Here is a 14613-nt window from a genome sequence, read left to right as displayed (position 1 = left end):
ATATATATTATATTTCTATTAAAGAACCCTGAAAAAATGTCTCACGGTTTCCACAGAAATATAAAGCAGCACAAAAGTTTTTAACACCAAGAAGAAAAAGAAGAAATGTTTCTTTAAGCAGCAAATCAGCATATTAGAATGATTTCTGAAGAATCATGTGACACTGAAGACTGGAGTAATACAGCTTTGCATCACAGCAATAAATGACATGTTACAGTGTATACACACAGAAAACAGTTATTTTGAATTCACAATATTACTGTTTTTCTGAATGTTTGATCAAAGCCTTGGTGAGCAGAAGATTTTTCTTTTCTTTTTACAAAAACGTTAACAAATCTCACCAACCCCAAACTTCTGAATGGTAAATCATCACAGATATACAGCATGGAGATGCAATGAATTTAACATCAGTCTATAAAGATGAATTTCCACATCTCAGATACTGCAGTAAAGTTTTTTTTATTTATTTCAAGAGTATAAATATCAAGAAAAAAACAACATTATAAGAATGATAATAAATAAAAGCAACAACAATACAGAGCTGAGTTTCCCCTTACCTTGTCATCCTAGTTGATCTTTGCAAAGTAAGGAGTAACAGCGATTTATGTCTCTAGCTCTAGCTATAACTGTGATGCTTTTCAAGAAATGATTGCAAACAAACACGCGTGTATTGTATAAAAATTCACTTTATATAAAATGTGCATGTAAATGTAACAAAACTGTGACGCTATCGAGTAGCCTTGCCTGTCACTACTTCCTCTAAACTACAAATAAATACAATGGAAGAAGGAAATGATGAAACACAGAGTAATATTTCATAATATACAGTTTTCAATTACCTCAGTAAGTTGTGACGAAACTTTCAAGACGACACAAATCAAGGTGAAACTCTGAGCTGAGCAGAGTACCGTAACCATTCAGTATCATTTCATTTGAAGTTTTGCACAATCTGTACTGCACCACATGCACCGACTCATTCAGCTATAAATGCAACAGCTCTTGTAGATTCGTGTTTCTCTATCTGAGGACTGATGAACACTCAGCTATATCCTGTAAGAGGAAGATGCATGACACCAACATGTGCTTCAGAGGAGCGTTCACACTGCAAGCCAAACTGAACAACTACAATTTTCTGCTTAAAAGTGTGTTTTTTTCAGGTTGGACAGACACTGATTTCGTACTTAGTATTTTTACAAATATCTAAACTTTCTTAAATCAAGATACATTTAATTGAGAAGCAGAAAGACTTAAGAACAGAACAAATGTCTGTCAGTGTGGAAAGAAAAATGAACTTGATTTAATAATAATAAAAAATCCTTATCCCATTGACAGATAGTTTTTCTTACAATATCTGGTCCTAAATCTATGCATTTTATTGACAACTTTTGAGACTTCAAAATATATATATAAACTTTCTTTCCCAGTATTTCTTCCAGGACAAATAAAGCATCTAAACATCGCTAAATCAAGATACATTTAAAAGTCTCGTTTTATGAAAAATGTATTAAAATGAAGTGACTTTAAGCTTAAAACAAGAAACATATTTGCCAGTGGGGTTAGAAAAATAAACTTAATTCAAAGGGAAAACAAGATTATTTTTCACACCCAATTGATATAATTTTTTTTCTTGTTTTAAGCATAATCTCACTTATTTTTTTCAATATCTTAAATAATTTTCCTTTTCAAGTAGATGTATTTTGATTTATTTATTTAATTTAAAAATACTTTAATGAATTTTATATTTGTAATGGGAAAAAAAGTCAAAATACTAATAAAATATTTTTTGCAGGTTTTTTTTTTAAGGAAATCAGCAAATTTCATATGTTTTAATGAAATTTGTCATTGTGAACTTTAATCTTCTGGTCCTAAATCTATGCATTTTTAATTTTTATATGTCACTGCTGACAACATCAATTAATACATAAAAAAATATTTTTGCACCTTTGTGTATAATACTTAATAAAGTTCATAAATGCTTTTAAAACTCATGCAAAAGGAAGTTAGAGTGCAGTTATGATGAAAGTAAAGTTTGATTTTAAAATCTCGTGTTCACACTGAAATCACACATAAAAAAATCTGATACATAACATATTTCCATTTACATCAGAACTGAAAATGTCAGATTGAGTGTTGTTTTTCAAATTTGATGCAGTGTGAACGTCATGCAGACGGATGAACGCAGTCTTTTGTCATTAATAATGCCCAGTGCCCACTGATGACTAATGTTTGAAAAGAACCGAGAGAGAAGCCAGGTCCAGTTTGGACTGAAATACAGCAGCACAATGAAATAATATCCCACCGCTTCGATAAAGCGAGCAATCTGAAATGCACAAGGTTTAGTGCTAATACTAAATATTTTTCATTAGTGTTACATAAGAAGCAGACAGCTAGTCTGATGCACTACAAGATGATAATACTTTCAGAAGGAACAATAAACCTTTTTTTAAGTTTAGCTTCTAGCATGATTTTCTCAGCAGCCTCTCCTCAGATTTGCATGCTGTATTGTGAGATGCCTTGATAAGAAATCGTCTCCTAAAGATATAAATGAATACAGTGTATTGCTTGTTTTATTTTTCCAAATAAAGCTGATGAGCTGAAGGTCGTGGTGCGAAAGAGCTTTATATGAAATATTATATTCTACTGTCTTGGTCAAACGCTTGCGAACACTTAAAAATGCTCATTTCTAAGTATTATTGCTACTATTTCTGTGCTATTCACATCAGCAGTTTTTAAACCGTGGAACAATTAGCCACCTGTTTTTTGAATCCTAAAAGAAATAAAAACGCAAACCAAAAATGTGAAACATAGTGGTCCCAAAAAGTATTTAATCACACTTAAAAATGTCTGAATATCATTGCATTAGTATCAAACCAAGCTTATTTGAATAAAAAGACTTCAGCACACTTTTGAAGCCATCATTTGACACAAAGAAGTTCGAAATGATGGAATAATTAGTGAAACATGGTCATAGTTCAATTGCTGAACTCTGCAATCAAATATGATGACATTCACACATTTAAGGTTTAGGGCTGCTGTACATTAGTCCTGTATATTCCCATTTCAGACTTTTATGTTGAAGTTTTGGTTTAGTTTCCTGTTCTTATCTTTGATTATTTCAGTGTTACCATTTCCTGTGTTTGGTTCTTGTTTCCTTGTGTTCTCCTTTGTTCATGGTTTCTGATTTAAGTCCAAAACGTGACATTCAAAAGCACATTCACTGTCAGCAAAGAGTTTAGTTGGTGAACGAGTGTAAACCATCTTAAATAAATATGTTTGTATATCCTGTATGTGTAAAAACCACAGAATACTATTTTTTATATAAACAATAGAATATATATGCATTTGAAATTGACAATGCATGTTTTTGTATGTTTTCTTTTATTTCTTATTAACAAAAGATGTTTGCAAATTTTTGACCACGACTGTACATATGCAATTTATTAAAAATCTTAAATACTACAAAAACAGAACTAGAAAAAAAAAAGCAATAAAAGGTATGTAAATCAAACTAGTTTCTCGTAATACTTCGTAATGTTTTGTAACTGGAGAGAACGTCTCACTGGTGTCTTGTTCTGAGTGCTGTTTTCTGCACTGAAGACCTCTTTAGTGTCTTGTGGAAGCACACATGCTTTCGGAGGAAATGCCCTTCACTTACCAGAGACAGAGCTTATTGTTTTTTAATAAAATAGTTCTACGACACCGCCACACGTCTACCTTCTGATGATGTCATCCGTCCCGTCCTGGACGTCCTCCTCAGACGTTCAGATGTTCATCTGGGACAGAGGGAGAGAGAATGATTAGTCACATGAATTTGAGTCATTTGCTGGTTAACAAATGCAAAAACTTTCCCAGCCACCAGAGGGCACCAGATAATATCATTGACTCGGTATGAAGTGAACCAGTGGAAAAACTGAGTTGAGGCTAGCAGAAAACCCAAACAGATTCTCACAGTTGCATTGTATTCATCCATGAATCCTCTATGGACCACATTATGTGTAAAATGTAAAAAACGATGAGTTAAAAAACAAACATATTTTAACTTATTTTAAATTGTAATGACTTTTCACAGTATTACTGCTTTTACTGTACTTTAAAACCAAGCCCATGTGACTTTACAAAAATGAAAAGCTATTTTCTAGTGTTGGTCTGTGTGTCATTTATAAATGCCGTGAGGCCACAGAGGGTTAAATGCCCAGAGCAGCTGTAAGGATGAATAGTGAGGAGAAGCCTTGAGGTATTTTGGTAAATCCCAGGAGCTATTGATAGTCAATGTGAAGCCATTAGCCCACCGCCCCGCAGATTCTTATGCAAGAGGGTAAACAGTTACGTTAGGTAACAAAAACTGACCTTCCCTCAATGCAACTCCATGACTTTCATTACACCGCCCTGCATCACATTCACTGAGTGAAATCCCATAATCGTTACAAAATATGTGCATTCCATACCATTTTTGCTTTCGAGTTTCAACAATGATTCTTAAGGTGAATATGTCTTGTATTATCACTTAATCAGCAAAAAAACTGCCATAAAAAGACATGATTCCTTTCTGAATCTAAGCCAGATTTCATATTTGTTCTATTTACATGTATGAATGATGCTGAAGACAATATTTAAGATTACAATTATGGTGTTGTTCACCGGATGTTCACTAACCTGGACTAATTATCTGATTATCTATGACTCACGAACTAACTCTGAGTGTTTCCCATTCATTTACTGGTGACAAATGCACCAGATTCCTGTAGGGATTTTTACAAATGGCTTTAGACAATGAGCTTCAGGTCAAGGCAGTAAAGGGAGAGATTAGGAAGAGGAAACTACAAATCAAGTCAAAAGGATGTATTACAGAAACACAAACATGCTCGGAGGAATATCCCTGTTCCGCTTGTTTACAAACTCACCTCCTGTCTGGACTTTGAGGAGGCGGAGTTACAGGAAGAGGATACGCCCAGCAGGGAACGCTCTTCCACAGGCTCCGTGTGGCCGCTGTCTATGGAGTCCGTATCGCTCGGTTCCGGCTGGGTCACTTCCTTGGAAGCTGACTTCACTTCTGGGATCTGAGCAACTTGAAACCTGCCGTTCACATGCAGGTGACACAGAGGTCAGTGAGTGAAACTACAGGCCTGATGTGTTACTGTGAGCAGAACTGTGTGTGTGTGTGTGTGTGTGAGAATGAGATGTGAATAACCATCTCAAATCAACACACCTGATTCATTCAGTCATTGGGATTTACAGGTCTGCTCCAAAACCTAGTGAGCTCGAGAGACAGATTCCAGTACACTCTGAACTCTGACACTAGTGCACTGATATATGGAAGTTAATATATACTACTATAATAATAATATATAATACTATAATAATAGATAAAAAATAACACATAAAACTGCCTAAGAATATTGGGCAAAAAAGACATTTAGATTTTTTGTGAAATGGTTTGGATGGTCTCTATATGCGAAGTGCATCTATTTTGTTTAATAATGTTCACAATGTTTAAAAAAACAGAAGCTACAAACAGATTTCTCATGTCTGGATTGAAACAACACATTTGGGCTGAAATGAAGGCCTTTCTTCTCAGCATTCACATAATTGTATATTTTATTTTCTATTTTTTCTCACCTCCCTACAGACAGGATGGTGACCTCCGGCGTCTTGACCAGGTTAGTGGGGTTCTTGTGCGTATCGATGGGCAGCAGCAGCTCGGGCCACTTCTTCTGACTGCAGCGGGAGCAGCAGAGGCCGGAGCGCGGGGCCAGCCCGTTTATAGTGTGCAAATGATACTGATGAGAACACAGCCGCGGCAACGACCGGAATGGAGAGAAATGAGGAAGAGCCGGAAACCTGAGAGAGACACAGACAGAGACACACTCATAGCCATACTGCGTGTGTATTTTACAAAGATATATTTTTTTACAATAATTTTAAACAAAACAGACTGGAAACGATGCTAGCCAAATTCAAGCCTGGGACAATTACATTGTACCCTAGCAACCACATAGCAATGACCTAAACAACTCAGAACACCTTAGCAACCAGACAGCAATGCCCTAAACTACTCAGAACATCTTAAAAACCACACCCTAAACAACTCAGAACACCTTAGTAACCACATAGCAACACCCTAGACTACTCAGAACACCTTAGAAACCACATAGCAACATCTTAAACTACACAGAACACCTTAGAAACCACATAGCAACACCCTAAACTACTTGGAATATATTAGAAACCAAACAGCAGCACCTTAAACTACACAAAACACCTTAGAAACCACATAGCAACACCCTAAATCACTCTCAACACCTTAGTAACCGGACAGCAACACCCTAAACTAAACAGAACACATTAGAAACCACATAGCAACACACTAAACTACTCACAACACCTTAGCAACCAGACAGCAACAATAAACTACACAGAACGCCTAAGAAACCACATACTGTAGCAACACCCTAAACTACACAGAACACCTTAGAAACCACATAGCAACAACCTAAACTACACAGATCACCTTAGAAACCACATAACAACACCCTAAACTATTCAGAACACCTTAGAAACCAGATAACAATGCTCTGCCATCAGCATTACAAAAATCCAGTGTTTAATTAATGCTTTGGTATACCAGTGAAGCTTGATTCTTGGCGTACCGAAACAGGCATGCGCAGATCGTTCTTAAAGGGATCCCCGGGTATTAAGACATGTATAGCTTAATATAACGTTAATGATGTCTCTTATTTAAATATGTAGTAGAAAACCCTTGAAAATGTATGTTATTTAAAAAAATCGACATCGTTTTTGGACTATGGGGGGGCGCCATTATTTTATGTGCACAGTACATTCTGCGTCGATGAAGTCAAATGGTTGCACTCAGTGAGCTACTGCCACTTTTTACGGCAACACAACTCGGAATACACAACTCAGAAAATAAAATACTGATATGATACCACATTGTGTGGCTTTTGGTTGTAATTTTCAGTCCAAGGGCAACAAGAGAAGCAATGTAAGACTTCACTGCTTTCCTAGCGATAAGAAGAGGAGAAAAGAATGCCTGTGGACGAATAAAACTTCCTAAAGACCCGCTTCTTTTTTCTCTCCACTTTAGCCCTGATGCCTTTGAGTCTTTAGTAGACCACAGCTACTGAAAGAGCTTACAAACGGCTGAGATAAGAAACGCTAGATGTCATCTGTTAGGATGTAAACATGCCGAAGCTAATCATGACGCGCGGCTGCTAGAGGAGTTTCTCAGCACGGATTTCCCTCGAGATCCGGGGCAGTTTATTCTCCTTGTGGGGAAAAATCCATGGTACAGCATATGGTTTAAACCTATACTTATTGCCACCTGTAAGCTCTTTCAGTAGCTGTGGTCATCATATCAGTATTTTATTTTCAGAGCTGTGTTGTGGTAAAAATAGCAACAGATAGCGCTAGTAGCTCACAGAGTGCAACCATTTTACGTCATCAGAATAATGGCGTCCCCCATAGTCCAAAATATGTATAAAACGATGTGATTTTTTAAAATAACATAAATCTTTAATGGGTTTTCTACTACATATTTCAATAAGAGACACCATTTACATTTCTATTAAGCCATACAAGTCTTAATACCCAGGGATCCCTTTAAGATAAGTCTTGAAGTATATTCAGGTCTTCTCTAAACACACTGAGGGCACATAAACCACAATCCATTCATGGCGTCCTGCTTTCCACCCGCCCCCTCCCATAGTTCCACTGTGATGATGTCAGAGGCCCTGAACTCGTGGCAGCTGTGGAACCCAGCGCTCTCCGTCTGCAGAAAAGGGCCTGGAATTAAAGGGTCTCTTGAACTGAGCTATTATTTCAGCAGGCACTGATGATGGCAGCACAACGGATCTATGCCAGTAAATTTCCCAGAGGTCACTGTACAACTGTGATGTCAAAGAGATGAAGAATGCTCTGTCTCTGACTGTGTGTTTGACATTATAAAATGCATAATTATGACTCTGAAATCTGATTGGATGCATGGGAAAACGGTCATTAAATATACACATAAAATGCACAATAATGACCAAAACAAGTCAAAGAAATTAGAAAGCTCCCTCTATACTTTTTGAGGGACCTTAACCTCACTGTGGTGATTAACACAGACACGATCTCTCCCTCGGCTCTTCTAACACTACATTGATTTGTCATTAAGAAGTTCACAAGAATGAGCTGCATCTTTATCTCAGCTAACGGAAAACTGCTTTCTGTTTCACAACTGCGAATCCTTCTCAGAGCTCAATTCATTTCATTAGGCTGGAGATGAGTCATGCAACGATTCAAGCATGAACTGTGACCATATTCAATCATACACTAACAATCAAAAGATTTTTTATGTTTTTGAAAGAAGTCTCTTCTGCTCACTAAGGCTGCATTTATTTGATCACAAATACAGAAAAACTTAAATTTTATGAAATATTATTACAATTTAAAATACCTGTTTGTTTATATATTTTAAAATGTAATTGATTCCTGTGATCAAAGCTGTATTACTCCAGTCTTCAAAGTCACATGATCCTTCAGAAATCATTCTAATATGCTGATATGCTGCTCAAGAAACATTTCTAATTATCATGTTGAAGAGATCTGTGCTGCTTCATATTTAGTACAAATTATGATGCATTTTATTTTTTAAGGATTCTTTGATGAACAAAAAAGCTCAAGATTTTTATTTCGATTTGAATTATAAATCTTTTGTAACATTATAAACACCGTAATTGTCCATTTTGATCAATTTAATGCATCCTTGCTGAATAAAAATATTAATTTCAGTATTCAGTTTTATGTGTAAAATGTACATTTCACACTTTAAACTTGCAATTATCTCATAAGGCAACATTAAACCTGTAATATCATAAATTATATGCTTTGCTAGTCACTTGCTTATTATTATTCATAATGGGAATATTGAAGATGGCATTCGAGCAAATAAGATACATTGACAAGCATCAACAAAGTCACTCTCTCCCTAGTTGGGGAATGTGAATATAAATTGGCTTTGTAACATTGTTAAGAACATGGTTTAAATGGAATTGTAAGAATTCTTTTTTAAGACATTTACTCATAACAAAACATTAGCTGTGACTCACAAGTCTTACCATCAGTAGTTTATCTAGGATGCCTAAAGCTTATTCTTCTCCAGACCTTCCTGTGGTGAGACATACTCTATATGGAATATTTCTAACAAAGACACTAGGAACTAAACCACAATGGTTCTTTGTGTTTCTGTTACAGTTTCAGTTTCACAGATAGACACAGACTGACTCGTTTATGATGCTGTGTTGACTTAATGAGCTGCACTGTGTGTCACTAACGTGCAAGGAAAAAACATCTTAAAAATCCCATCGTTTTTAAGGACAAATATATATTGCACAATAAAAAAATACAAAATATAGTTGTATGGCCATCAGGGATGTTCATTTCGGTTATACCGACAACCAACGCTCGTTAACCGATTATTAACCGTTAACCGAAAAGATTATTTTAAATTAGAACTGAATTCAATTTGAAAGAATAAGTGTCTGTGACAATGCAGCCTGTTCATTATCATTATAAAAAACCTTTCAGTCAAACATATGGGAAAAAACACACTGCTCAGTTTAAGTATGTAGCCTAATAAAATCTGTGCCGTTAAGCGTTATCACCGTACCGCCGTGATGTTATGCAAAACATTTTGTTTTACGAGGATATTGGAAGGCGAGTGAAGTAGGCCTACATAAAAGATAAATAATATTTTGTCATTCAAATACATTGCGAATACAGAAACATTTGATTTTGTGTCGAACGAGAGACCCAACATTGGATTCAGTTTCATTTTAGCCTCAATTAATTTGTTTTGGTTTGTCGTTTATAATAGCTATAGCTTCTTACATTTTTAATTCCTGTTCTTTTCTAAATAGTGTACTGTTATTTGAAAGGATTTGTTGTGGAGTGAGGGGAACTAAAATAGCCTAGCTATGTTTACAGTGTTTATTATAATGTTCGTGTCGGCCTATTTCTGAATGAAATAATAAAATGCGACTTATAGGCGACTTATGTTTGAAGAAGAAAACATATTTTTTATACGCATATCTTATTTTAACCATGCAGCAAACCTTTTAAAATATTTTCATAAATTACTGAAAAAAATACAAATAAATAAGTGACTTTAAACCATTTAACATTGTATTAATTGGTCAAAATTCTTATCGGTCGGTTATCGGTTAAAATGAACATCCCTAATGGCCATTAAGAAATATTTATGGACAATGCATTTTCTCAAAGATAATTTTGGACTTTTCAAAAGTGATTTTGAGTAGGTTTGTGTGTTTAATTACTTGATGGATGAGCTCTTGCTGAGGGCCATCTGTTTATTCTCATATTCCTGCAGAAGTTCTTCCAGAGCAGCAGCGTTTTCTGTAACACACAAACACATCGAGATGCAATGAGACTCTGATCTCACAGTGTGATGTGAGGGTGAGTTAAATGTGTTGAGAAATATCACACACCTTTCTTCTCTGTGATGAGCCGCACCAGAATGCTGATGGTGTCTTCATTGGGGTCATCAACAATGTAGGGACAAAGGTTTCCTGAGGACAAAAGCAAAACACTTTTTGCTATATTTTAAAGTTTTAATATTTGATTTGCTCTTATACAAATTTTAAATCTAGTTCAAACAACATTTTTTATTAAAATCATACACTTTAATTTAGTACAACAAATACTGTATAACGATTTTACAAATTAAATGTCTTTTTTTCCTCACACTTCAAAGCAGTTTATTATTGTTAAATAAAGCAAAAATTACTAAAATCATTTTCTGTTGTTGAAAAAGCTGAAATAAGATAATATTATATAAATATTAGATGAAAAACCTAAATGAGAATTTAAAATATTGCCTTGCCAACCAACTTAATTTAATACATAACAATAATTTTAAAAAGTAAGTACATACAAATTAATAAAAGGTAAATAGAAATATTTAAATACAAATTAATAAAAATTACAATTTGCACATAACAAAATCAATTAAAATGAAATAATTTAAAAATAAAAATGAAAATACAAAAATGAAAGCTAATTGAAAAAAATGTAAATGCTATAACAGTATATAATATAGGCTTAAAGTGCCTAAAAATAAGCTTCACCTTCATTGTGCAAATGATATGCGTGACGCATACATGTTTTTGACCGGTTTTGTGAGCTTCACAGTGAACAAATATTATTTTGAAGCTCCAGCAGTATTTAAAACTTCTCTGTGGGTGTGTGTTTGTATTGTCCTGATGTCATCCCCATCATTAAGTACTATTTTTAAAAGAGTTTAAGAGCACAGGGAAGCCGCTGCACTCCGTCCTCATTAGCCTCATCCACAGAGTTAAAAACACAATTCACCATTAATAACCACAGGCAGACGGATTCATAACACACCAAAAATGTCGGCACGCCACTGCTAAACTCTCACAGTCTCTATTGTGACGCATTTGTGAATCTATAGCATACAGAAGGCTCAGTGTGCAGTTATCAGTGTCTCTATGGTAACTATATCCCAGAGTTCCAGAGCGAGGCAGCTGGGGACGTACTGTAGAGAACAGCTCACTCAGCACTCTGAGTATATTCACCCTGAATGAACGTCAGCACTGCAGCGCTTTATTATTCTGATCAACCAAAGACACTCTGTTAGAATCATAGTCATGCATCTGCTGAAGTGTTTGGACACTTAAAATGTCAAAATACCAGTGCAAGTGTTATTTATTGTAAAGAAAAACTATTTTCAAGCAAAACATTTGACAGTTTGTAAGTCTCGAATGATACAACAGTAGATCTAGTGTTGACTGTTTGTTTGTGGTTAGATAATAATGTTGATTTGTGGTTTCTCTTTCTCTAGGACACCTGTGTGGACCGACTTCATACAGCCACTAAAAACACCTGCTGCTTAAACCTGATCATAAACTGGCTAGAAAATTCACTTTATTTTTATCTGCAAAAAAGATTTTCTTGTGTTTTTGAATGAAATCTCTTCTGCTCACCAATTTATTTGATTAAAAACTAAAAACAGTCAAATATTATTACAATTTTAAATATCTGTTTTCTATTTGAATATATTGTAAAATGTCATTTATTCCTGGGATGCAAAGCTGAATTTTCAGCATCATTACTCCAGTCTTCAGTGTCACATGATACTAATATACTGATTTACTGCTCAACAAACTATTATTATTATTATGTAGAAAACAGTTGTGCTGCTTCATATTTTTGTGAAAACCGTCATGCATTTTATTTTTCAGGATACTTAATATGTGGTTCAAAAGAACTTCATTTATTTGAAATAGAAATATTTTGTAACATTATAAATGTATTTTATGTCATTTGATCAAAGTATTAATTTCATTTAAAAATGGTAGTGTACATTTTACCATAAATGTTATGTTATATACTGTACAAATTCTGACCATTACATATCTTGTGAAGTTTATAGCCTACTAATGTAAATCATGTTTTTGTTTCTAAAATATTATTTTGCTGCTATAAAATAACCAAAACTAATTTTCTAGCTTCGGATGATACAGCGAGGTTATTCTATGTCTGTTTGTCTATCTACAATAAAATTACCTGATAAACTTGATGCAATGTATTACAGAATAATCTAATCCAATGACTTCAATCTACTTTCAAACTTGCTGCGAGCCATAAAAAGGCTCTTTTTAGCTCTGTCATTATTGTACTGGTACACCTATTTTGCTTGAACTTTCTCTGCAGCGACAGGAGGCTGCTGTGAAATGCATCTTTGACACTTTTATGGTTTTATCTCAGAATAGCAGGTGTGGCCGATGGCAAAAATACAATGCAAACATCATACTGATGCAATACCTGAATCATCTACTATTGCATACTGCACCAGACATCTCCTACAAAATACAGCTGAAAATCGAAAATGCTCGGACATCTATCCGGGTTCATCTCACAGCTGAAATGTGAAATGGCTATATATCAGATTACTGTTAGATTCTGAAGCATTGAAATGCTGGTCAAGGTAGAAGTGTTCTTGAGTGCTTGAAAGCAAAGTGCTTATGTAATTGTCCCAGCTCCAAACAAAGTGCCAAGAAAAGACATTTAATTTAGCACTGTACCATCAGAAATCGACAGGGAACACTGACGTAACAACAGTGAATGGAACGCTGCATTCTGACTGCAAACGTCGTTACTTCATTAAATGATTTCGACCCAATTACACCCCAGAGACTCATCATCCTCTTTCATCTGGATGCTGTCACCTGCTCTACACCGTCCTGGAGCCGACCCAGACTTATACAACACAAGCTTTCAGACTCCACTCGAGCCAGACATTCATTATTAAATACCTAATGGCTATCTTGTGATGTTTTCAATACGCTTTGTTCCTGAGACTTTTTACATGAATGGTGCACAATAGTGCACCCAATAGGCTATTTTCTTCTTCTATGTATGTAGGAACACTTAAAATAGAGGTTTCGCCTGACTGTCTTGCAGTTTTTAGTAGTTTAAGTGTGTCTAGGTCGATGTGAATCTGATGTAGTTCACATTGACTATGTTAGAACTAGTCAACAGTGCGGTGATAGCAGTTAGAGAACATCTACAAGCACAGAACCGACTGAATTATTGATCTACAGAAAGGAGATACAGTGGGAGTGCTGTGCTGCTCAAAGATAGATGAGGAAAGGAGAGAACGCTTTAGCAATCACATAGCAGAGCCCTGATGACTTTGTAGCATTGCACATGCTTTGCACAAGCAAACAAACATAAAAACCACATTTCAAACCACAAAATTTAAATTGTCTGAAAATTTACTCGCCCTCAGGACATCCAAGAGTTTGTTTCTTCATCGGATTTGGAGAAAAGTAGCATTGCATCACTTGCTCACCAATGGATCCTCTGCAGTGAATGGGTGCCGTCAGAATGAGAGTCCAAACAGCTAATAAACACATCACAATAATCCACACCACTCCAGTCCATCAGTTAACATCTTGAGAAGACAGAAGCTGCATGTTTTTAAAAAACAAATCCATTAAGACGTTTTAAATTTAATCTGTCGCTTCAGGCTAAAATATGAATCTATAATCCAAAATAACACTTCCTCCAGTGAAAAAGTCCATCTTCTGTTGTCCTCCCACATCAAAACTCACTCACGTTTTTGTATAGAAATGTTTTGGCTTGTAAACCTTCCTTGATCTGTGCATATTCCTCTCCTGATTCAGAACAGATGACTTACTCACTGGAAAAAACATTATTATGGATAGAGGACTTAAAAAGCTTTCTTTCTTACAAAAACGCAACTTTTCACTTCACAAGATGCTAATTGATGGACTGGAGTGGTGTGGATTATTGTGATGTTTTTATCAGCTGTTTGGACTCTCATTCTGACGGCACCCATTCACTGCAGAGCATCCATTGAAGAACAAGTGATGTAATGCTACATTTCTCCAAATCTGATGAAGAAACAAACTCATCTACATCTCGGATGGCCTGATGGTGAGGACATTTTCAGCAAATTTTTATTTTTAGGTGAACTACACCTTTTACCATCATGCACAGCCTTTTGTGGCTTACACGATTAACTTCCTTTTCTACTCTTTTTCTATT

At 35.4% G+C, this 14613-nt stretch overlaps 1 protein-coding gene across 1 annotated transcript in view; it reads right to left on the bottom strand.

Annotated features, from left to right (window-relative positions):
* Window positions 1–1800: 1800 nt before the first annotated feature.
* The window catches only part of LOC306888341 (tumor necrosis factor receptor superfamily member 19L-like), a 30159-nt gene continuing 17346 nt past the window's right edge, over window positions 1801–14613 (bottom strand). Inside the window, exons 7-11 of the mRNA XM_079446558.1 lie at window positions 10506–10586; window positions 10335–10413; window positions 5617–5838; window positions 4902–5073; window positions 1801–3773 (exon numbers count right to left, since the gene is read on the bottom strand). Coding sequence (XP_079302684.1) covers window positions 3762–3773; window positions 4902–5073; window positions 5617–5838; window positions 10335–10413; window positions 10506–10586 — 566 coding nt within the window. The 3' untranslated portion in view covers window positions 1801–3761. The remainder of the gene's footprint in view (window positions 3774–4901; window positions 5074–5616; window positions 5839–10334; window positions 10414–10505; window positions 10587–14613) is intronic.

The sequence above is a fragment of the Barbus barbus genome (assembly GCF_936440315.1).
Source record: "Barbus barbus genome assembly, chromosome: 22".
NCBI classification, from domain to species: Eukaryota; Metazoa; Chordata; class Actinopteri; order Cypriniformes; family Cyprinidae; genus Barbus; species Barbus barbus.
The sequence above is the reverse complement of the archived record's forward strand: the minus strand, read 5'-3'. Positions and strand labels throughout refer to the sequence as shown.